General features: G+C 38.1%; 1 protein-coding gene, 2 long non-coding RNA genes and 2 pseudogenes across 5 annotated transcripts; 1 reads left to right on the top strand and 4 right to left on the bottom strand.

Annotated features, from left to right (window-relative positions):
* Positions 1-937: 937 nt before the first annotated feature.
* On the bottom strand, positions 938-3922 carry LOC103441019 (disease resistance protein RPM1-like; annotated as a pseudogene).
* A 2314-nt stretch (positions 3923-6236) lies between these two features.
* On the bottom strand, positions 6237-7557 carry LOC139194909 (uncharacterized). Its single transcript, XR_011579671.1, has 3 exons — positions 7371-7557; positions 6649-6770; positions 6237-6391 (listed from the first exon to the last, which is right to left on the bottom strand). It is a non-coding gene; the product is annotated as an uncharacterized lncRNA (long non-coding RNA).
* A 4704-nt stretch (positions 7558-12261) lies between these two features.
* Positions 12262-20181, top strand: LOC103406500 (probable aminotransferase ACS12). 2 transcript variants are annotated; one of them, XM_070819947.1, is made up of 5 exons: positions 12262-12841; positions 12932-13066; positions 13174-13224; positions 13806-13920; positions 14738-15000. In XM_070819947.1, the coding sequence occupies exons 1-5, from the start codon at positions 12473-12475 to the stop codon at positions 14983-14985; spliced, it is 918 nt and encodes a 305-aa protein (XP_070676048.1). In that variant the 5' UTR covers positions 12262-12472; the 3' UTR covers positions 14986-15000. The 2 variants fall into 2 exon arrangements, with proteins under 2 accessions (XP_070676048.1, XP_070676050.1); XM_070819949.1 differs by lacking the exons at positions 13174-13224; positions 13806-13920; positions 14738-15000 and adding an exon at positions 19880-20181.
* LOC114825053 (uncharacterized) lies at positions 13230-13622 on the bottom strand. The gene is made up of 2 exons (XR_003773841.2): positions 13480-13622; positions 13230-13370 (listed from the first exon to the last, which is right to left on the bottom strand). It is a non-coding gene; the product is annotated as an uncharacterized lncRNA (long non-coding RNA).
* On the bottom strand, positions 15839-19121 carry LOC103441010 (disease resistance protein RPM1-like; annotated as a pseudogene). Its single transcript, XR_011579655.1, has one exon. The product of XR_011579655.1 is annotated as a disease resistance protein RPM1-like (transcript).
* Positions 20182-23826: the final 3645 nt, after the last annotated feature.

Genomic DNA, 23826 nt, shown 5'->3' with positions numbered 1-23826 from the left:
ACAAAAGATGCAAAATGGCTTCCCTCGCAGGGCTCTCGAATCTCACTCAATCCCTCCACTTGTATAATGACATATGACGTAGGTGTCCATATTTCAAATACTAAAAATTTTCTCTCTATAGTTGATGTGGTAAAAATGTGATGTGAAATGTGACAAGAGTAGCATTTTGATGAAAATTACATCTTTACCCCCAAAAAGAATGAAATTTCTTTCTTCTTGTTATTATTCAATAGCCCAGCTAGCGCCACACCTCAATGGATGCCTGCCTCTTCTGTGATGAAAAATGGTAAGATTTAGTTTACTAAATCATGTTCTTCAGTCTTATTACTCTTGATAATGAATCCTACATTGATCGAATGAGAGATATTACATGTACTTATAAGCAATTGGGTTACTCCCCATAGTACCAATTGATTTTACGATGGAACCCAACTTTTTCATGGTATCAGAGCAAGTTGTCTCATGCGTGAAACTCAACGGCCACACGTGCTCTTCGTCATCCCGTTTGTGTTGTCTACGTGTTCGGATTGAAAATTCGCTACACGTGAGGGGGCATATTGAGAATGAATTCCATTGATGGAGGGCGAGATCTTGCATAGTTGGACTACTCCCTATGATGTCAATTGGTTTTATGATGAAACCTCAACTTTCTTCAATTACTTTTCTCAATTAGTTGAATTGTTGATTTAGGGACAAAACTCACCAGAAAAAAAAAATGAAGGAATTCTTCATTTTTACAACAAAGATTTGAGGTAAATAGTTGCCATTTATCTTTGTAAAAACTTGATTCATTCACCTAAAGTTCAATGAAAATTTATTATGGTATTTGAGCATTATGAGTTGCACGATACCTATTTATTTTTAATTTTTATAAACAAACAGTTTTATTGCAACCACCAATAAAATTATAAGGAAAATACTAGGAAGGCCACTCGACTGGAAGACACAAAAAAAACAGAAGAGAAAGAGTCACTCCCAGTCAACCTCTAACCAAAAACTGTACAAAAAGAGACCATCCCATTCCCATGCTTGGTTTCACAAGCTGGAATCAAGCATTCTCCCAAAAAGAAAAGTTGGAATCACGTAGGGCGTGAGTTTCATATTCACACCATCTTGGTCCGAACTTGTAACTAAAGCGGACATCTTGTGTATGTTCAACAATCCAATGTTGCAGTCCATTATTTGGATCCATATGTCGTTCAAACTCCTTTGGCATCTCAAAGAAAACAAGATATCTCAGCTTTCGGAGATGGTGGATGCCAGAGGGCACCTCCTTCAGTTGTGGGGAAGGTCCAATGTGAAACTCTTGGAGAAGAGGCATAACCCCATTGTCTATGATCAATGAATTTAGTCCCTCCATGTCCCTGAGTTCCAGATGCCTCAGCTTCTGAAATCCTCCTTCCTCAAAATGCAGCTGCACACCATCATATGCATTGATTTTCAAAACTAGCTCCAACAGATTAGGTAGATTTTGAAGGGCTTTTAATGGGGAATCTCTCAACCTTGACCAAAAAATCGTTATCCTGACGAGGTGTTGGAGATTTGAAATCCAACTTGGCAACTGCTCTAAACGCCCTATCAAGCAGAGAGCACAAAGAAATTCTGGTGGAGTTGAAATGGATTCTAGATCAAGGACTTCATCTCCATTTAGTGCAGTTAAAAGTAGAGATTCAAGGTGGTTCAGCTTTTCAATACAAGCACGTAGAGCCCTTCCATCTTCACTTTTCCAATTTTTTAGGCCTAACTTCCGCAGCTGCCTTAACTTTCCCAGTTCTTTGATCAGATTGTTCCCTCCATGATTCGCCTCCACATAGGACAGTTTTTGCAAAGCTTGTAAGCATCCAATACCTTCATGTATCTTCACTCCTCTTTCCATATTCAAGAACATATCCATGTTGTAGTTGTAGTCACGATAGTAGGCCAAAAGATGCCGCAGCTTAACAAGCTTATTGATCTTGGCTGGTATTTCATACACCAAAGACTGTTTTAGATCCAGAGTTTCTAAGTTTTGCAGATTGCCTATGGAGTCTGGAAGCAACTTCACCTTTGTATTCCTCAGGCTTAAGTATGTCAAGAGATACAAATCCCCCACATATTTCGGAAGTTGATTGATTGGAGCATCCGTGACATCCAATACTTTCAGAAGTTTAAAGTTTCCACTCAATGTATTGAGAAAAGACTCGGGCCATTCTTCTTGGTTGAAAGTAAATACAGAACGAATGTGGGATTGTGTAATGCTTCCCAGGGCCTCAAAGGGACTGATGTCCATTGAGAGACGTCGAGTTGTTGGTTTAAAAGTTGACTCGTCTTTTGATAACACATGACAGAAGCTCGAATCCACACCCTTTTTAAGGAGGACTTCGTGCAAAAGATCATGAACTCTACAAGCTCGAGCTTTTCCATCAGTGTAAACTTCTGACACTTGGACTAGGCTTCGGTGAATTAGCTCCATCAAGTATTCCTCTCCAACCTCTTCTAGCGTCTTACCCCTCTTCGGTTTCACGAAGCCTTCAGCGATCCACAACCGAACTAACCTTATGCAACTAATTGAGTAGTCCTCGGGAAAGATGCCAAAGTATATGACACACAATTTGAGGTGATACGGAAGATGTTGATAGCTGAGTGATAGGATTCTTGTGAGGCTTGTAAGATGGGGATTGCTTTCTAACTCTGAACTTAAGCTATTGTATAACTTCTGCCATTCAGACACAAGCTTAACTTTCGTTGACTGCAGACCACCTATGGAAACAATCGCCAAAGGTAGTCCTTCGCATCTTTTGACGATGTTAAGAGACAACTCTTCCAACTCTGGAGGACAATTTCCCTCCAATTCAAACTGAAATGCCTTTCTACAATACAATTCCCATGCCTTGTTTGCAGGCAGAGGTTGCAAGTGATGAACATGAACAAAACAAGATCTTTTGCAAAAATCGGCAACATCCTGAATCCTTGTAGTGATAATTATTCGTTCACCTTTATTATCGTGTAAAGCATGTTCTATAGCCCCCCCAAAAATCTACTTTCCACACATCATCAAACACAACAACGTACCTCTTTTGCTGCAAATACTCTCTTGATTTGCTAATCAGGGACTCCTCATCCATTGTGTCAATTTCCCCTGGGAAACGCTCCTTCCTTGAACTGTAGAACCTTTTTATTACCGTCCTCAAAAGATCCTCAACCCTGTATGACTGGGACACCGTAATCCAAGCATAGCAATCAAAGTGTGCCATGACCTTCGGATGGTCATACACTTTCTTGGCAAGAGTGGTTTTTCCAAGTCCTCCCATGCCAACCACTGATATCACTTCACGTCTTGGCACTCCTACCAATAAACCACTCGAGGGTCGTTCCACTGTAGAGACTTTTCTCCACTGCTCTGGCCTTGCTGATCAATGGATTTGAATCCATATCTTTCGCTTCTCTCCTTGATTTCACGTACCAATTCTTTTATACGGTCAACTTTCGAAACTATCCCATCCTGTGATCTCATTGTTTTAGCCAACCGGATAATTTTATGGAAAAAACGAACGAATCCATGGTGCTGATGATGCCGTATACTCCGGAGCAAATATTCATCAATGACATCTTCCACGTAAAAAGCTGCTTCTCTTACTTGATTGACCCAAGTTTTGACACCGTCATTCGCCGTCTCTCCAACTGCTGCTGCAGCCATAGCATCTACTTCCCTGAGGAATGATCGGATGCTCTCGAGTTCATCTTTGATGAAACCAACTTCAGTACGTGCATTTCTCGAGAGGTTTGCTTCTGTAGTGATGAGTAGTTGAATTAATTTGTCGACCACAAAGCATACAATCAGTTCTGCCATTTTGTATCCTGCCTTTTCTGGCAGACAAAGTATCTATAACTGATGAATGTTTGCTCTCATATGATAAGAAATCATGAACATTTTTCAATTCTATGTGGAATATTTCTGCTTAGGTTGCAGATGACTTTCTGGATTGCAAGGAGACTGAATTTATGAACGTGACGTGATGAATCAGCGTTTGTCTCATGCATTGACTTAGGTATCCATCATATAGCACTTTTCACACTCGTTCCGATTCAATGTTCAATAATTTCAGAAGTGCTGGTATATTATATGCCCTGTACTTTGGAAGATTCATTATATGCTGTTATATTATCAATACCGTAAGAAAGAAAAACTCGAATTAGAGGGGTGATTAACAATGCGATCTGGATGAGAGTCGGAGATGAATAAAAATAAAGTTTACATCTTTGCAATTTAGTCAGCTGAGCAGGAAAATTGCTATGTTGTAGCAATAGCAGTCGTTGAGGTCAACATGTGAGACCACCCACACCAACCACTGCACCAGCTGGGTTTGACAAATGAACAAATAACCACCATTTTATATTTGGTAGGCCTGCCATCATTCGTGAAGTCGTTTACATTTGTACCATCTTTCTGACAAATATTTCAGTATGCTTGAAACACGGCATAGTATTCAGTATTTGTACCATAACATATGGTACAACTACTATTACGAGCACATTAATAAGTTTTTCAATCTCTCTAATAAAAGCGAGGTCCACACACACACACACACACGTCTCATAGAAGAATTAAAAATACGGTATAAAAAATAGGGTAAATTTCCATTTGACCCCTTTAACTATAATTCCAGTTGAAATTTATCCCCTGAACTATTTTTGTGGTAAATTAACCCCTAAATTATTTGAAATCAGCCAATTGACCCCTTGTCAGTATATTCCATCAACTATTTTGTCAAATTCAAAAGAAAATTAGTCATTCCTTCATCAATTCTTACTTGTCAACTATAACCACCAATGAAATTATGACATGTGGACACAAAATAATGTGTAATGACAATGTGAGATGGTCCATTATATAAAAGTTTGGTTTTTTGTGTTTTCTCATTATGCTATATGTTTTTGAATTATTATGTGTCCATGTGTCATAATTTTATTGGTAATTATAATTGCAAGTAACAATTGATGATGAAATGATTAATTTGCCCTTGAATTTGACGGAATTGATTCCGCAATCTAACGAGAAGGGGTTAATTGACATACTTTAAATAGTTCAGGGTGTTAATTTACCAAAAATATAGTTTAAGGGGTCAATTTCAACTGGAGTGATAGTTCAATGTGTTAAACCGTTATTTATCCTAAAAATATGATAAGAATAGCATTTGATTCAAAATTACATCTTTACCCCAAAAAGAATGAAATTTCGTTCTTTTTGTTATTACTAGATGATAAGTATGCGTGTTGCGGCGGGAAGCAACTGTTTCAGGCGTAACTGCATGAATAAGACACATTAACCTGAATAAATTCAATACAATCATGAATGAACAAAGGGACACATGAGTGAAAGCATGAATAGTTTCGACACAAAGCAACTAAAAAGACGTTGTAGTACCTAAGAACAAATGAAGTCAAAACTTGCTTGCTATATATGGATAGCTATAAGAAACATTCATTTGTAGACCGTACTGTGTCATCAATATCATAGTTTCAAGTAATCAGCCCACTACATGGAGGAAAAACACAAAAAGGGGAAAGTAGAAAAGTAGAAGACAATACTTGAGCATCTGGCAAGAATATTAAGTTTATGAAAAAACTGCTAAACCGTATTACAAATTCAATCGTTAAACGTGATACTGTATCCCAAGACAAAGGTAAAATATATAGTTTGTTTACAATGGTCAGAAACTTCATTTTAAACTAACATTCACACAATCCTAATCATTTGTGAATTACCATATTCTAATCATTATTTCAATATCTCTTCATATATATAGGGTGAGCTCAGACCAGTCACTAAAATTGCTAATGTAGTAATGTATATAGTGATTAGGCAAGACTTACAATCTTCTTCAGTATCATCTCCATTCCATTTCTTCCCAAAACCCAGGGATTTGGTCCCAGAATTGCATCTTCTCAGTTGTTGCATATTATCTTGCAAATATGTCATTGACTTCTCACGCCTAGAGACCAAGCCATCACGCTACAAACATGAGTATCTCTGGTCAGAAACTTCATTTTAAACTAACATTCACACAATCCTAATCATTTGTGAATTACCATATTCTAATCATTATTTCAATATCTCTTCATATATATAGGGTGAGCTCAGACTAGTCACTAAAATTGCTAATGTATTTAGTGATTAGGCATGACTTACAATCTTCTTCAGTATCATCTCCATTCCATTTCTTCCCAAAACCTAGGTGCCAGAACTGCATCCTCTCAGTTGTTGCATATCATCTTGCATATATGTCATTGACTTCTCACGCCTAGAGACCAAGCCATCACGCTGCAAACGTGAGTATCTCTGATCAGCATCGAAGGGGGTTGACTTGGAAACTGAGAGCTGAGTATCATTCAAGGGATTATAAAAACTATACTGCATGAACATGAGGAAATGCGAACAAATAAGAATTATAAAAACTAAAGTGAATCAAACTCATAGATCTTATTGGGATTACCTTCATAAAAGCTAAGCATTTTGGAAATAACATTTTCATTTAAAATTAACTTTGAAAATGTCTTTCTATTATGTTGGCCCAAAATTAACTTTGAAATAGTCATAGCAATGGACCAATTTTAAAAGCGCATAATTTTTCAAGTAGCGGTAGAACAAAGGGAAGCTAAGGAGCTGACCTTATGATAGATGGATGGTTTGAACAATTCCTACACATGTATATTATAAGAACCAGTGTCTTAGGCTTATTATTCTGAAGCCACTTCGAAGACCCCAGGGCCGAAAGGGATATACTCAATGCCTGAATTAAGAGAGGGAACATGAACTTATTAACAACGGAGCAAATTTACTCCATATCCATATCAAATAAGTAGAAACTCTAAATTTTGTTAGTCCAGTTCAATAAAACAAAACATATGCATCCTATATGATATGTGAGTTTCAGCAGCTTAGGGGGGGATATAACATCATACTTGCATTTGTATAACATGTACAACACAAAAAAAAAAAGATATATACATAGTTACACACACACACACACACACAAATATATAATTATCATTATGCAAGGAGGAAGCGGAGAGAGTATTGCTCTCTTAAAAATAGCAGAAATGTCGCAAGACTATAAATCTGGCACCACACGTTAAGCAAACACCCATCTTATCAATGGTTCAGAATGATAGTCTGACCACATATGCCAAATTGTAAATCTAAACCATTGATCATGTAAACTTTTGCCAGAATGTGTGGTCCATATACACTATCTGGCAACATAAGCACCTATGTTGCTAGAATGTCTAGCAATAGGGGATTACGCTATATATTCAAAAGTTAAGAAACCAAGGGAGAAGGATTGCAAATTGTCTACTTCTGCTTGTAGTGTGCTTTAACTACATCTTACATGAAATTACTATGATTGACAACAATGAGAACTCCAGCTATGAGAAACCCTGTTCTTAAAGCCTCCAGCCTTAACTCTTCAATAAACATTTCATTCAGTGCTGACAGCATACTTATAGGGAACAGTCCCACCTTCCAGCGGTGTTTTGATTGCAGGATGATGTTTGAATTTCTATCAGGAATAAAAATAAAACCAATAAATGTTAGCCCAGAAGTAGGACCAAATATTTTTTTCAGGTCAGATAAATGACTCAGAAATTGTAAGTAAAATATGGGAAATCACAACCCAAAACACAGATTAACAAATGCTATCATTTCAGATTTTCACATACAACACAGCATACAAGGAAGAGTAAAGAAAATTAGAGCGAAATTCGAATAGAGTAAGGAAAACTAACTATGCACAGGTGTATACATTTGGTGACAATCATACATTTGATTCCTACAATATTTCATGTCTTGCATAAAAATTAGACAACAACAACAACAACAAAGCCTTTTCCCACTAAGTGGGGTCGGCTAAATGAGTCCTAGAACGCCATTGCGCTCGGTTTTGTGTCATGTCCTCCGTTAAATCCAAGTACTCTAAGTCTTTTCTTAGGGTCTCTTCCAAAGTTTTCCTAGGTCTTCCTCTACCCCTTCGGCCATGAACCTCTGTCCCGTAGTCACATCTTCGAACCGGAGCGTCAGTAGGCCTTCTTTGCACATGTCCAAACCACCGTAACCGATTTTTTCTCATCTTTCCTTCAATTTCGGCTACTCCTACTTTACCTCGGATATCCTCATTCCCAATTTTATCCTTTCTCGTGTGCCCACACATCCCATGAAGCATCCTCATCTCCGCTACACCCATTTTGTGTACGTGTTGATACTTCACCGCCCAACATTCTGTGCCATACAACATTGCTGGCCTTATTGCCGTCCTATAAAATTTTCCCTTGAGCTTCAGTGGCCTACGACGGTCACACAACACGCCGGATGCACTCTTACACTTCATCCATCCAGCTTGTATTCTATGGTTGAGATCTCCATCTAATTCTCCGGTCTCTTGCAAGATAGATCCTAGGTAGCGAAAACGGTCGTTTTTTGTGATCTTCGCTAGATTGCTCCGGTCATTAGTGTGGATAAGTATATAAATGGATAGAGATAGGAAAGCAAACACAAGATGTACGTGGTTCACCCAGATTGGCTACGTCCACGGAATAGAGGAGTTCTCATTAATTGTGAAGGGTTTACACAAGTACGTAGGTTCAAGCTCTCCTTTAATGAGTACAAGTGAATGATTTAGTACAAATGACATTAGGAAAGACTGTGGGAGAATGATCTCGTAATCACGAAACTTCTAAGTACCAGAGTGTGGTATCGTCTTGACTTGCCTTATCTGTCTCATAGGTAGATGCGGCATCTTCTCTTGAAGTACTCTTCCTCCATCCAAGGGTGGTATCTTTAACTGGTGGAGATGCACAAGGTAATGTATCAATTTCACTTGAAGCTTACTTGTAGTTTCAGGCTTGGTTAAGCGCGATACAAACCATGTAGTAGGAGTCCCCCAAGTCGTCGAGCTAGGGGATCTGCTGAAAGAGGTGACAGACAAGGTAAGCAATCAGAGCTCTAAGCAATCAGTCCCAGATCAGAACTTTGATTTCGAGTTCCGGCATAAAAATTAGAAATTAAAAAAAAAACACACACAAAGAAGAAAAGGGCACCTCATACTTTCCCTGTAGCTGCTCTTCAAAAGGAAAAATGCTTTAGATCCTAAGTACCAAGCAAATATAGAAGTGATTCAATAATTATTAAAGAAAATCAACCATGCATGGAACAAAACTTAGAAATTAAATAATTATCAAAGCTCGTGAAGAATGCTATATCCAATTAATTCGAAACATAAAGTAACCTGAAAGAGAGAAACCTTATAAATTCTATATAAATTATAATCCTTAACAGAAGGATGGAACAAAACAGGTTCATTCTTGAGAACAGATGTAATTCTGCACATTGCATATATTTAGATTAAAGAGGGTGGTAACATACCTTGTAATTTGTACAAATTAGGATTTTCATTCAAAGAACTATAATAAACACAATTACAAAAAAAGTGATTCAAACTTGTTCTTCTCTTAAGGAAATTACTCACAGTTGAAATTCTGAATGGACAAAGTTTTGGCTTCCCTTTCCGGCTATATTTGATTAACTGGGAACCTTTTTTTAATGCAATGAGTGCCTTCATGAGAGAGAGAGAGGAATATTAGGTGATAAGTATTGCCAAATCACACAGAGATCAAAATCTTGAATACATATGTTTAACCATATCAAAGTGAGTGTGTGAAAGGGTGTAGTCTGCAGAAAGGGCAACACTTTCACTGCTAGAAAGTTGGAAACCAAACTTTTACACAGATATTGGATTTTATTAATTCCCTTTGTGAATCGAAAAGAAAATTGTTCGAGTAATGTAGGTAAATTCGATATACATATGCGTTGATCTATGTAAGACGGTTATAAGTTATAACTGTATCATCTTAACACAAAAATGATCATAAATGTAAGTGTCCGGAAGTAAGGGACTTACAGCAATTGATATGAGCTCTACCAGCAGTCAATCCCAGTAGTCCCTCAAAGTGGCGCAAGGGCTAAAATTATAAATAAGTAATTTAAACAGTTTAACTTTATAAAATATTGTAATTTAAACAATGCCTACATATTCAAACATCCCAAAACAGGAATGAACTTCCAGAAAACATGCGCATGAAAATAAATAGCATTACTCACCCATTGAGTTGGACCAAAATTCCGAAAGGAACCCTACCCCTAGCCCTCCCTCCGTGCCTCGCCCTCTCTCTGCGCACCCGTTGTCGACAACAAACAATCCCAAACTTTCGGGCACCCCTACCGTTGCTTCGCTCATCCTACCCTTCCTTCTCTCCTTCCGTCTTTCCTCCTATCCCGTTTGCAACTCACGACTCTTCCCTCTCTCCTTTTTTCTCACCCACGACTCTTCCATCTCTCCTCTTCTCTCTGCCATTCTGCAAGCTGCAGGTTAGGCTCTGTGGATGTGTCACCGCATCCACCTTACTCCATACCTACACCTACAAACACCAACCAAAACAAACCCAGCCACACCCCAAACCCGCAAAAGCCCATCCTCCCAAACCCAAAAAAATAAAACCCCAGCCCGAACCCAAACCTTCCACAAAGCCTACTCATTAAAGCAATGGCATGGTTGTAATTAAACTGAAATCCGGGTACAAACACTGTTCATTACGAAACGGGAATGAGGTAAGTGGAATCGGAATTGAATTCCTTCCAATGCATTCATGTGTTTACTTGTATTTGGAGAATGAAAATAAAGGTGGGGTCCACCAAAATGGGGAATTCAATTCCGGATTTACCCGGAATCTGATTACCAAGATATACTGGTAATTGAATTCCAGAAGAAAGGGTCCATCAATAATCAAACTTTTCTTTCTAAAGTGGCCTTGTACTTCTTTTGATATCCCAAAACACCCCTGCAACTTCAACACTCTAGTTTCTCTCTCAGTCGACTCGTTGCAACTTCTTCTCCAATTCCTCTTCGTTTTCGCGACTTGGGACTGGAGCTTTCAAGGTCCATCTTCCTCTTGGCCTTCAGTCAGCTGTTGTTTATCCCAAACTTGATTCATGTCCCTATGCTTATATATTCTCATTTCGACTCTTCAATCTGCCGACTCCATGGTTAAAAGCTCAGTCATTGCCTCAACTGGGAAACTCAAAATTGGGGTAAAAAAATCAAGGCTGGGACATGGAAAGAGGGAGCATGAAAGGTTATTGCCAAACGTGGGGTGGGTTGGCAACATAGAAAGATATGTTAGAAAGGGTTAGGTCGGCAGAACGTCAAAAACAGAGAAAGATGGGGACATTTTAGAGCATGTTTGGTACGCTACTTGAATCCAACTTTTTAAACTCAAAAACAATTTTCAAGTTTTAGGCCTTAAAAACTTGTTTAGTAGGATTATTTTCAAAAACTGAACTCAAGACTAACTAAAAAATATAGTCTATTATCTAAAAACACAAAAAGTGAGTTTTTAGAGTTTTTAAACTTAAACTCACTCATTTCTTTTCTCTTCTTCCTCCCCTCTCACTCTAAATCTATCTCTATTTTCTTCTTTCTCTCTCACCCTTCTCTTTTTTATTTTACCTTTTTCGTCTCTCTTCCAATCCGCTCTCTTCATTTTCTCGGTTCTTTCTCTTACTCCTCTTCCTCTCTATCTCCTCCGATCTTCTCACTTCTTTCTCTTTCCTCCAATCATCTCTGACTTTCTTTTCTCCTCTCTCCTCTTTCTCTCTCGACCCCATTTTTATGGATCTTTTTGTCCAGTTTAAGTTGTAAGATTTAAAAATTTTAAATCGCATACCAAACAAGTTTTTGAGTCTTAAAAAAAATTGTTTTCAAGAAAAATTCTTTAGAAATGTTTTGAAAAATTATAAAAAATTTCAAATAGGATACCAAACAAACCCTTAGAAACTTTTTTAGGTCGGGAGAAAGATGGGGAAGAGAGGGAGAGACTGAGGGTCACAAAAAAAAAATTGGAAAAATGAAAGAATAAATTTTTACTACAAAATAAAATAAAAATGTTCTCTATACGAAAAAAAAATGAAAGAATAAAAGTTTAAAAATAATTTGCATATAAAATAGATTAGTTAAACTAGGGTTCCCTAAACACATAAGTTTTTATTCTGATTCCAGATAATTTTAATAAACAACTCCAACAATAATCTGATTCTGATTCTACCTCATTCTAATTCATCTTCAATTCAATTCATTCTTCATTAAATTCCGTTAATCTGATTCCGGAATAGTAAATGTGCTATAAAGTAATACGACGAGGTGTTAGCACGCCAACAAAAGATCCAAATATCGAAACTGGCAGGTGCCAATCGTAAACTGACCAAAAGTTTCTGGAAGCAAAACTGCAAAAACACACACTTCCCTCGCAGGGCTCTCGAATCTCACTCAATCCCTCCACGGCAACCCACGGCCAACCCGAAACCCTCCCACTACAGCTCGAGACCCGGACCCGCGAACCCGACTCCGACCCAACCCGAAACAAGCCCACCGGAGTCACCGCGATGAGACTGATTGTGCCACTCCAAGGCGTCGTCCAAGGCAGAGGCGGCCTCATCCTCGCCTCTCTAATCCCATGTGCTCTCTATTACTGCCTCCAGCTCTACCTAAAACGACGCCGACCCTCCAACCCCGATCCACCTTCCCCCTCCCAGTCCTCCTCCAACCTGGCGGAGCTCCCCAGAACGCCGTCGCGGTCCAGCTTGTCCACCCGCGGGCCCATGGGCCGGGTCCGGATGTCCTCCCGGGCGAGCTGGGTTGCGAAGCCCAATGACTCGCCGTACTATATCGGGTTGGATAGGGCTTCGGAGGAGCCGTACGATAGGGTGGATAATCCGGATGGGGTTATTCAACTCGGATTGTCTGAGAACAGGGTGAGATTTTGTTGGGTTTTGTGTAATTTATGTTTTCGGAGTGGAGTTTATGTAAAGTTCAACTTTTTAATTTTCTGGGTGTGGTTGCAGCTGTGTTTGGATTTGATTGAGAAATGGGTTTCGGAGAATCTGATGGAATCGATGGTGGGAACGGACGGTGGTGATTTGAGCATAAGTGGGATTGCAGCGTACCAGCCGTTTGATGGAATGACTAAGCTGAAAGTGGTATGATTGTTTCTAATCTCTGAAACATTGTTGGATAATTTAGTGAGATGGTACTTTAATACGTTATAATCGCTCTTCTGATATAGTTTCGGTTGCGTAATTTGTAGGATAGTACTATTTACACACTCATTTTTCCAATGACCGAAAAATTGAGAGGGGTGTGTTAAAAGTAAAAATGGACGTGTGGATAGCACTACCCAATTTGCAAAGTGCTATGCTACATTACTTCGAATTTTCGTAGCCCATCGTAGGTGGCGGAGAATTCGGTGATTTCTAATCAAGTTTCCCGAGCTTTTTCGCAACTCTGTAACCAAGAGTCGGAAAATGGGACAAGTTAGAAAACTGGACCACCAAACAATTAGAACAAAAGATACATTGATGACAACAGAAACATCAGAGAAAAATAACAGCACCTCCTTAATAACCGATTGGAGTGAACCTCTCGGTGCTGATTTTGCTTGGCCAACCGACTCGCCGTGGGTTTCATTAACGTTGAACTCCTTGATAGATGTGGTGACTTACCCGGGGACTTCAGTTTGGTTTTCGGAGTGTCTTGAGCCATGTGATTAGAAAACTCTAATCGTGTCGAAAGTTTAACATAAAACATAACAGTAAGATACAATTTCATGTACCAATTCAGGCAAAGCCGATTCAGAAAACAGAACTAAAATTTTCCGAGTGTAGTAATTTTACAACGAAGTATCACATTGCGTCAAAAATCTAATAAGAAATGAGGTAGAATGTACCTTTGTCATTATCTTCTACGGGTGCAGAGACCTTTGCTTTCATGCAATTATTCAAGTTACTGCATCTAGTAACTTCAACATCTTTCGATTCCGCGGAGGTTTTTACAGGTACCGGATGATTCTCTTGTTGCCAATTCAACCATTTTTCAAGGAAAGCTAAAGGATTTGAAACAAATTAAACAAAGGAAAAATAAAGTTAGTGGTAACAAATTAATCCAATCAAATTATAATATTTATAATTCAATCTCTAATCTGTTCATATAAAACAACGTAACATAACTAAAATGCATGAACTTAACATGTAGATGCTGAAATTAATTAGCAGAAAACGATCATTAATTAATGTGGTAATCATAGAAGATGATCCAAAATTCATTGTTTTTGGGACATGCTAAGAAAACAACAAACAAATGATCCGGAAATCGCTTACGCGAGGGCTTATAGCCTCCGGCTGACCGGAACCATTCCTCCGCCTCCTCGGCCTCCCAATCAGATTCCGGCCTAGTGAAATCGTAGAACCTTTAGCGCATCGAATTCGTAGTCCATGTCAATTTCATCCCCCTCGAAAGCCTCCCTCGCGAATTCCACCATTTCTTCTTCCATCTCTCTCTCTCCTCCCTCAATCTCTGTCTCCCCTCCCTCCATCTCTCTCTATCTGAACCAACTTTCAGGCAAATGAACCAGTCAATTCCATGCGCGATTTAAAATTTATTTCCTTTTTATATCACAAATATTTTGGATTTTTGTTTTTTCAAAAAGCTTTAGGAGACTTTCGAAGAAGCGATCGAGTTCGAAACTTTCCCGGGAAATCAAAATTCAGAAACAGAGGGAGAGAGAGAGATTATATGTAAATATATATGTATATATATGTACGTAGAAGTTTTGATCAAGGTTAATGTGAAACCCTAATTGGAAATTTGTGAAGGGAAGAAACGGAAAGGTTTGAATATTTGTTTGGGGCGAGAATTTCGGGTTGGTTTAAGAAGGCAAACTCAGCCAGAAAAGGAAAGACGACGACGACAACTTTTTTCAGCGCCCAAGTTTGAGAGAAATGTTCCTTCTGTCCAGAATTTTGAAATCGTGGGATCCACTCCGCCACGCCCAACGCTTGCATTTGTGGGCCCTCACCTTTACATCTTGCACCAAACTTTTTTTTTTTTGGTCCATCGATAAAATTTGTTACATTAAATGTTAGATTAGTTATTGATGAAGTTTGAATAAATACTGTCATGTAAGCACTCAACACTTTTTCACCACTGTGCATACAAAATATGTGTGGCTGGATCAATCTGTGCATACAAATGGAGAGAGCTCAATCATGATTCACGAAATTTTTGGCCAAAAAAAAAAATCACGATTCATGAAATTTCTATAATCCACAAAATCTACCCTTTGATTAACAAAATAGAGTAAATTGTACAAATGGTCCCTCAACTTTAATCAAATTGGAGCAATGGTCCCTCAACTAAAAATTCATTACCATTGGTCCCTCAACTTATCAAAATGTGTAGCTATAGTCCTTTTCATCAATTTTGTCAAAATATTGTCAAAATAAGCTATGTTGGAATAACCATTTATATAATTAGGGTCCCTTAACTCATCAAAGTGTATGATTATGGTTCTTTTCGTCAACTATGTCAAAAAATTTGTCAAAACGAGTTATATTGGAAGGACTATTGTTACAATTGGGTTAAAGTTAAAGGACAATTTCTCCACTTGAATTAAAGTTCAGGGACCAATGGTAATGGATTTTTAGTTGAGGGACCATAGCTGCACGTTTTGATAAGTTGAGGGACCAAAGGTAATGGATTTTTAGTTGAGGGACCATTGCTCCAATTTGATTAAAGTTGAGGGACCATTTGTACAATTTACTCAACAAAATATCTTAGAGATTACAAATTAATATAAAGAATATAAAATACTAAAGAATTGGTAAAATAAAAGATAGTAAAAATTTATTATTTTAACATCAATTATCAAAGTGAGATTAAAAAGAGCATACGGTTTATCATTCTCCTAGAGAAAATTAATTAGAAAGGATATTTTTATTGCAACCACCAATAAAATTACAAGGAAAATGCTAGGAATACGACTGGACGACACAAAGAAAACAGAAGAGATAGAGCCCCTCCCAGCCAACCAGCAAGAGAAACTAGGATACCAGAGCTGACAACCAACTCTTAACCAAAACATGCAAGAGCCCCTCCCAGTCAACCTGCAAGAGCCCCTCACAAGTTGGATTCAAGCATTCGACCAAAGAGAAAAGTTGGAATCGCGCAGGACGTGAGTTTCATATTCACCCCAACTTGGTCCGACCTTGTAAATAAAACGAACATTTTGTACATGTTCAACAATCCAATAATGTTGGCCATTTTCTGGATCCATCTGTCGCGCAAACTCCTTTGGCATGTCATAGAAATCAAGAGTTGTCAGATTCCGGAGATGGTGGATGCCAGAGGGCACCTCCTTCAGTTGTGGGGAAGGTCGAATGTGAAACTCTTGGAGAAAAGGCATGACACCATTGTCTATGATCAACGAATTTAGTCCCACCATCTTTGCCTTAGCTCCCTAAGTTTCTGAAATCCTCCTTCCTCAAAATGCAGCTGCACACCATCATATGCATTCCTACCCAAAGTTAGCTTCAACAGATTAGGTAGATTTTGAAGGGCTTTTAGTGGGGAATCTCTCAACCTTGACCAATAAATGGTTATCTTGACTATGTGTTGAAGATTTGAAATCCAACCTGGCAACTGCTCTAAACGCCCTATCAAGCAGAGAGAACGAAGAAATTCTGGTGGAGTTGAAATAGATTCTAGATCAAGGACTTCATCTTCATTTATTGCAGTTAAAAGTAGAGATTCAAGGTGGTTCATCTTTTCAATAGAAGCACACACAGCCCTTCCATCTTCACTTTTCAAGTTTTTTAGGCCTAACTTCCGTAGCTGTCTTAACTTTCCCAGTTCTTTGATTAGCCTGATCCCTCCATGATTCGCCTCCACATAGGACAGTTTTTGCAAAGCTTGTAAGCATCCAATACCTTCATGTATCTTCACTTCTTTTTCCATATTCAAGAACAAACGCACGTCGCAGTTGTAGTCACGATGGTAGGCCAAAAGATGCCGCAGCTTAACAAGCTTATTGATCTTGGTTGGTATTTCATACACCAAGGACTGTTTTAGATCCAGGGTTTCCAAGTTTTGTAGATTGCCTATGGAGTCTGGAAGCAACTTCACCTTTGTATTCCTCAGGCTTAAGTACGTCAAGAGATACAAATCACCCACATATTTAGGAAGTTGATTGATTGGAGCATCCGTGAAATCCAATACTTTCACAAGTTTAATGTTTCCACTCAATGTATCGAGAAAAGACTCGGGCCATTCTTCTAGGTTGAAAGTAAATACGGAACGAATATGAGATTGTGTAATGCTTCCCAGGGCCCAAGAGGGACTGATGTTCAATGAGAGACGTCGAGTTGTTGGTTTAAAAGTCGACTCGTCTTTTGATAACACATGACAGAAGCTTGAATCCAGCCCCTTTTTAAGGAGGACGTCGTGCAATAGATCATGAACTCTACAAGCTCGAGCTTTTCCATCAATGTAAACTTCTGAAACTTGAACCAGGCTTCTGTGAATTAGCTCCATCAAGTATTCCTCTCCAACCTCTTCTAGTGTCTTGCCCCTCCTCGGTTTCACAAAGCCTTCAGCGATCCACAACCGAACTAATCTTATGCAATTAACTGAGTAATCCTCGGGAAAGATGCCAAAGTATAATACACACGATTTGAGGTAATACGGTAGATGGTGATAGCTGAGGGATAGGATTCTTGTGAGGCTTGTAAGGTGGGGATTTCTTTCTAACTCTGAACTTAAGCTATTGTATAACTTCTGCCATTCAGACACAACTTTAGCTTTGGTTGACAGCAGACCACCTACGGAAACAATTGCCAAAGGTAGTCCTTCGCATCTTTTGACGATGTTAAGAGACAACTCTTCCAACTCTTCAGGACACTTTCCCTCCAATTCAAACTGAAATGCCTTCCTACAAAACAATTCCCATGCCTTGTTTGGAGGCAGATGCTGCAAGTGATGAACATGAACAAAACAAGATCTTTTGCAAAAGTTGGCAACATCTTGAATCCGTGTAGTGATAATTATTCGTCCGCCTTTACTATCGGGTAAAGCATGTTCTATTGCCCCCCAAAAATCTACTTTCCACACATCATCAAACACAACAATGTACCTCTTTTGCTGCAAATACTCTCTAGATGTGCTAATCAGGGACTCCTCATCCATTGTGTCAATTTCCTCTGGGAAACGCTCCTTCCTTGAACTGTAGAACTTTTTTATTACCGTCCTCAGAAGATCCTCAACCCTGTACGACTGGGACACTGTAATCCAAGCATAGCAATCAAAGTGTGCCATCACCTTCGGCTGGTCATACACTTTCTTGGCAAGAGTGGTTTTCCCAAGTCCTCCCATGCCAACCACTGATATCACTTCACGTCTTGGCGCTCCTTCTACCAACAAACGAGTTAGCTCATCTCTGGCAGATTCAATCCCCACAATTTCAGCTTCCTCAATGAAAAGGGAAGCCACTCGAGGGTCGTTCGACGGTAGAGTCTTTTCTACACTGCTCTGCCCTTGCTGATCAATAGATTTGAATCCATATCTTTCACTTCTATCCTTGATTTCACGAACCAATTTTTTTATACCGTCAACTTTCGAAACTATCCCATCCTGTGATCTCATTTTTTGAACCAACCGGATTATGTTATGGAAAAAACGAATGAATCCATGGTGTTGATGATGCTGTATGATGTGGAGCAAATATTCATCGATGACATCTTCAATGTAAAAGGCTGCTTCTCTTACTTGATTGACCCAAGTTTTAACACCGTCGTTCATAGTCTCTCCATCTGCTGCTGCAGCCTTAGCATCTGCTTCCTTGAGGAATGATCGGATGCTCTCGAGTTCATCTTTGATGAAACCAACTTCAATACGTGCATTTCTCGAAAGGTTTGCTTCTGTAGTGATGAATAGTTGAATCAACTTGTCGATCACAAAGCATACAATCTGTTCTGCCATATAATATGTGCAACCCCACAACCCCAAGCAATGTGCCTTTCGGTTTGGGTGAGCAAGCAGTTGTTTAGAAAAACAGAGAAAATTGAGATGCAAAGGTAGAGAAACGAAATCTGAAAAAGAAGAGGATGCAAGAATCAGGAAGAAATATGAACGATGGGAAGCAGATGGCTTTGGTATCAAGAGAGTCAGAAACATTGAAGCAAATAGATACCTTTCTTATTAACTTGAGACATGGGCTATTGCTTTTCCAATGGTTTTGTTTTCACTTTGTCGAAGGTGAGAATCTAGTGCCAAATTGTGGTGGGCCACTTATTGACCCAATTGCCCATTAAGTTGTTTTGTTTATTTGGTCCATGTGAAAGACACGGGTGGTTTTCCTTTGTTTGAGAATTTTAACAAAAAAACTTCCGATACTGTTTACGTTAACGAAAAATTACATTTTTACATTAAAAGGTTAATTCTAGTACCATTTACTTTACTTTTTATTTTGTTATTTTCGTTAAAACTCAAAATTTTCAAATTATTTTCATTAGTTTTCGTTTGTTTTAATTGGCAGCAATTGCTGCATTTGTTAAAGAAGCCGAAAGCAAGAAAAATAGAATAAGAAAAAGGGGATATAATGATGTGGGAACATAATGAGGAGGCATAATGATGATGTTTGTAGAACAAAAAAGAAAAGGTTGATTTTTTTTTCGGAGGCAGATTCTCTGCCCTCCCACTTCCCGTGCCCTTCTATTTTGTGTGGTCACGGTTAAGGCACGTCAACATTTTATATTATTTTTTTTATAGAGATAATAAGACAAAAAGAAATAGTAATATAAAATATTGACGTTGCTTAACCGTGACCACACAAACAAGAGGGCATGGGAAGTGGGAGGGCAGAGAATCTGCCTCCCTTTTTTTCTTTCGGCATTTTTGGTTGGCGGAGAAGAAAATGTTGCTTTCATCGTTGTGCTCTTTATCTTCCTTGCTGGATCTTGCAGAGAGATAAGTAGAGGAGAGCGGTAGAGTGTGAGGGTGGAAGCAGCAGAAAAGAAGGTGAGTAGAGGAGAGAGCATTCGGCTCTCCCATTTGAAGAAGAGCTGTTGCACTCTCCCTTTTGTTTGTAACTCCCTTTGTTTGTAATCAATCAATCCAAGATATTGGTGCTACAATTTTTCTGGCTTTTGGGAGAAGGGATTAGGTATGTGTTTCCATATTCTCCATTTGTTCTTTGTATGAATGAGAGTTATTGGGTGTATGTGGATTTTGGGATTTGAGAGTTGAACTAAATTTGTAATTTTCATTTTGACTATTAGTGACCTCGACCTGGGCTCCATCACATCCCGAGCTCGATTCCGCCGTAGTACGATATTGTTCATTTTGGGCTTCGATCACGCCCTTACGGTTTTGTTTATGAGAACTTACGCGAGTAGAACTTCCAGTAGGTCACCCATCCTGGGAATACTATAGCCCCTTTCTCGCTTAACTTCGGAGTTCCTACGGAACCCGAAGTCAGTGAGCTCCCAAAAGATTTCGTGCTATATAGAGGTGGGCATGTACATATAAGGCATAAAGGATCCACTCCTCACAGCGATATGGGATCTAACAATTAATCGAATTTTCTCGCCGTCTTTGAACTGGACGTAGGCTTACGTCGAACCAGTATAAATCCTTGTGTTAATTTGGATTATTTGTCTTGTCATATTTTGTTGTATTAGCTTATTGGTTTCATATTTCATGCTTCCACACAACTATCTTTGGTTAAAAATCCACCTTGTCTTGAAAAATTTGCGTAAGGACACCCAACAATAATAGCAACTTACATGAAATGAGTTCACCATCACTGTTGCGCCTCAGTTCAATAAGACAATGTCATGTGGCATTATATTATTAAATTGGGATGCCACGTTTACAATAAATCTGTTCCACATAAGTCCTCACCAATCGTCGCATCTCCTAGAAGAATAAAGTGATGGCAGCTAGGGAAAAAAAATGAAATTTGATCATTTCACTGCGGCATCCTGAAGTGCAGGGTGCAGGGTATTCTGGTGTTAAGTAGGACTCGCCTGTGCGCCTTCACAAGCTGGAATCATGCAGGTTGTGAATCTCGTGTGTGCAGCATCTCGTCCCACGCTTGTAAATACAAATAACATGTCGTTCGTATAAGCTCAACAGTCCAATAACACTGGCCATTTTTCGGATTCACATCTCGATGAATTGTTTCGGCATGTTAATATATCTAAGAGCTCTTAGATTTTATAGATGAAAGCAACTTTAGTGCGTATGTTGATGAACCAATATTTTTTCTATATATTTCGCCTTTTTATTTTTGTTTTCTTGTTTAGTTTAGTTGAAAGTTTTAAGTATTTGTGATATTTTTGCCATGTTGTGTTTCTAGGACCAGCTTTCGGCTAAATAAATAAATAAAATGATGAGGAAACTTCATGATTATGTTTGTGATCATGATTATGTTTCCCTTGATGTGAGAATTGAGTGATGAAAATTATTGGAAGTGTGCAAACATAGAAAACTAATTGTGGAAATTATTTCCACATTTTCTTTCCGCCACTCTCTCTCCTTTTCCTCCTCTATGAGTTCTAAAAATAAGAAGTAAGTTTCAACAAAACACTTTTGGTACGGTTCATTTTAATGGAAAATCACATTTTTACTTGAGGTATTTTGATATGGGTTCAAAGTAATAAAAAATTTGACTTATTTCAAAAGTTAAAAGTCACTAAAAATTGAATCTATTTTAAAAGTAGGCCTATAAAACTGGACCTATTTCAAAATTTTCCTTTTTACTTTAAAAAGTCAATATTGGATATTATTCACTTACAACACATTTGTGTTATTTTCGTTAAAAGTCAAAATTTTCAAACATTTTTTATTAATTTCCATAGAAACTTTGTGTCACTTGTCAATTGGAAGAGGACATGGTAAGCAATTAAAGATATAATATTAGATTGGCTAATAAAGTTGTAATTGTGAGGTAGTGGGTGTGCGCAGAAAGCGGAAGAAGAGTTCAAAAGCTCCAACCTGCTTTGGCAACTGGGAATGACCGAACGTTTTTGGAATTTTCCAAGCTGGGACACGGCAAGTGGAGAAAAAAGAAAAAGAACGGGCACTTTGTGCTTTGCCTTGCCAATCCCACTACCGAAGTGAAATTTGACTTGTCTTCCACTGGGCCTTTGTGGCCGGGAAAAAGCAGATAGCTGCATTTGGTTGAAGGAAGGGCACGAAACAGACGAGGAAAAACAGAAGAGAAGCAGGGAGACGGACGGAAGGCACAGTAGAAGAAGAGAGCAAAGGCAGAGAGAGGAGGGTGGAAGCAGCTCAGCAGGAATAATTCTTGTAAATAAGGTCATCTCCAACAAAAGGTTCAGAGGGCCAGAGGACCGAAAATAACCTGAAAACCGTCTCCAACTGAGGGTTAGGCCAGAGGGCTTTGGAATCTGGGAGGGTCCTACGGAATCGGAGAGGGCTGGCTATTTTTTTTAATGTTTTGTTATTTCTGTCGGTTATAACTGACAGAAATACATGCTTTTATTTAATATAAATGTATTACTGTCGGTTATGTAATACATTTATACTAAATAAACCGACAGTAATACATTTATATTAAATAATAGCATGTATTCCTGTCGGTTATAACCGACATGATTTTTTAAGAAAAAATTCAAATGCAACGGCTAGCTGTTGCATTTGTTTTTTTATTTTACAGTTTTATTATTTTTTTTATTTACAAAATTTTTGATATAACTTCTATTTTCTCCTATAACTTCTATTTCACAAAATTTATTTCATATTTTTTTTAAATTCTTTTTTTTTCCTATAACTTCTATTTCACAAAATTTGTTTCATATTTTTTTTAAATTCTATTTTTTTCCTATAACTTCCTAAGTTATTATACAACATTAAATTAAATTAAGTAACATGAAACAACATTAAATAACATTAAGCAACATAAAAATTATACAACATGAAACTTAAACAACATTTTTAAAAACATTTAAAAACGTTTAAGTTGTAGTTTTTAAATAATAAATTATGTTTGGCCCTATAGCCCTTTGACCCTCGGTTGGAGACGGTTTTTTGTGAAAGGGCTAAAACGAGCCCTCTGGTCCTCGGTTGGAGACGGAGGCAAATATGGCCTTGTACTGTTCATTAAAATATTAATATCTTGGAGAATCTTGGAGGGCCAAAGGGCTTAAACGAGTCCTCTGGCCAGCCATCGGTTGGAGATGGCCTAAAGGTTGTATTCTTTCCTTGATTTTTTATGGATAATTTCTTATGTTTTTAGATAAGTATGTATAATTAATTTTCTTTCACTAGAGTGAAGCCATGAGCCTCAACATGAATACGTAGATTTCTCTTTTAATTGCTTAAGTATTATTAAATGTTTGCTTTGATATTTTCAATCATTAAATTAAACTATATATGTGCCTTGATACTTGATCACCATTAGGATGCTTAGAACAGTCATCGGATGTAATTTTGAACGAATGTCACGTTAAAATTGGTTATGCTTCTTGTGATTGAGGATTGTAATTTCTCCTAAGGTAAATATCATACTTTTAGGGATTACATGGTTTATTAAAAGGATTTTCACCAAGATTAATAAATCACTCATGTTTATATTTAATCTCAATGTCATGGATGAATTGCATGTAGTGGTATGCGTTTTAGCTTGAATGTCACAAGTAAAACTACATAAGGAAAAACTCAACCTTCAAAGCATGTGTGTTTTCGATTACTTAAGCAATTGGAAGAGCTACGTAGGAGTGTTGTTGGTAAAGGTCGAACTCTAGTGCCTTGTCAATCTAATTTTCTTCAATTATTTCTATTATCTTAAGTTTCTACATTTACTTGTTTTGTTTAGTTAAATCACTATTTCTGTAAGCCAATTCTCATTTGATATATTTGTTTAAGTCACGTACAATAGAATTTA

Source organism: Malus domestica, chromosome 01 (assembly GCF_042453785.1).
Source record: "Malus domestica chromosome 01, GDT2T_hap1".
Lineage (NCBI taxonomy): Eukaryota > Viridiplantae > Streptophyta > Magnoliopsida > Rosales > Rosaceae > Malus > Malus domestica.
This window is presented reverse-complemented; position numbering and strand designations above follow the sequence as displayed.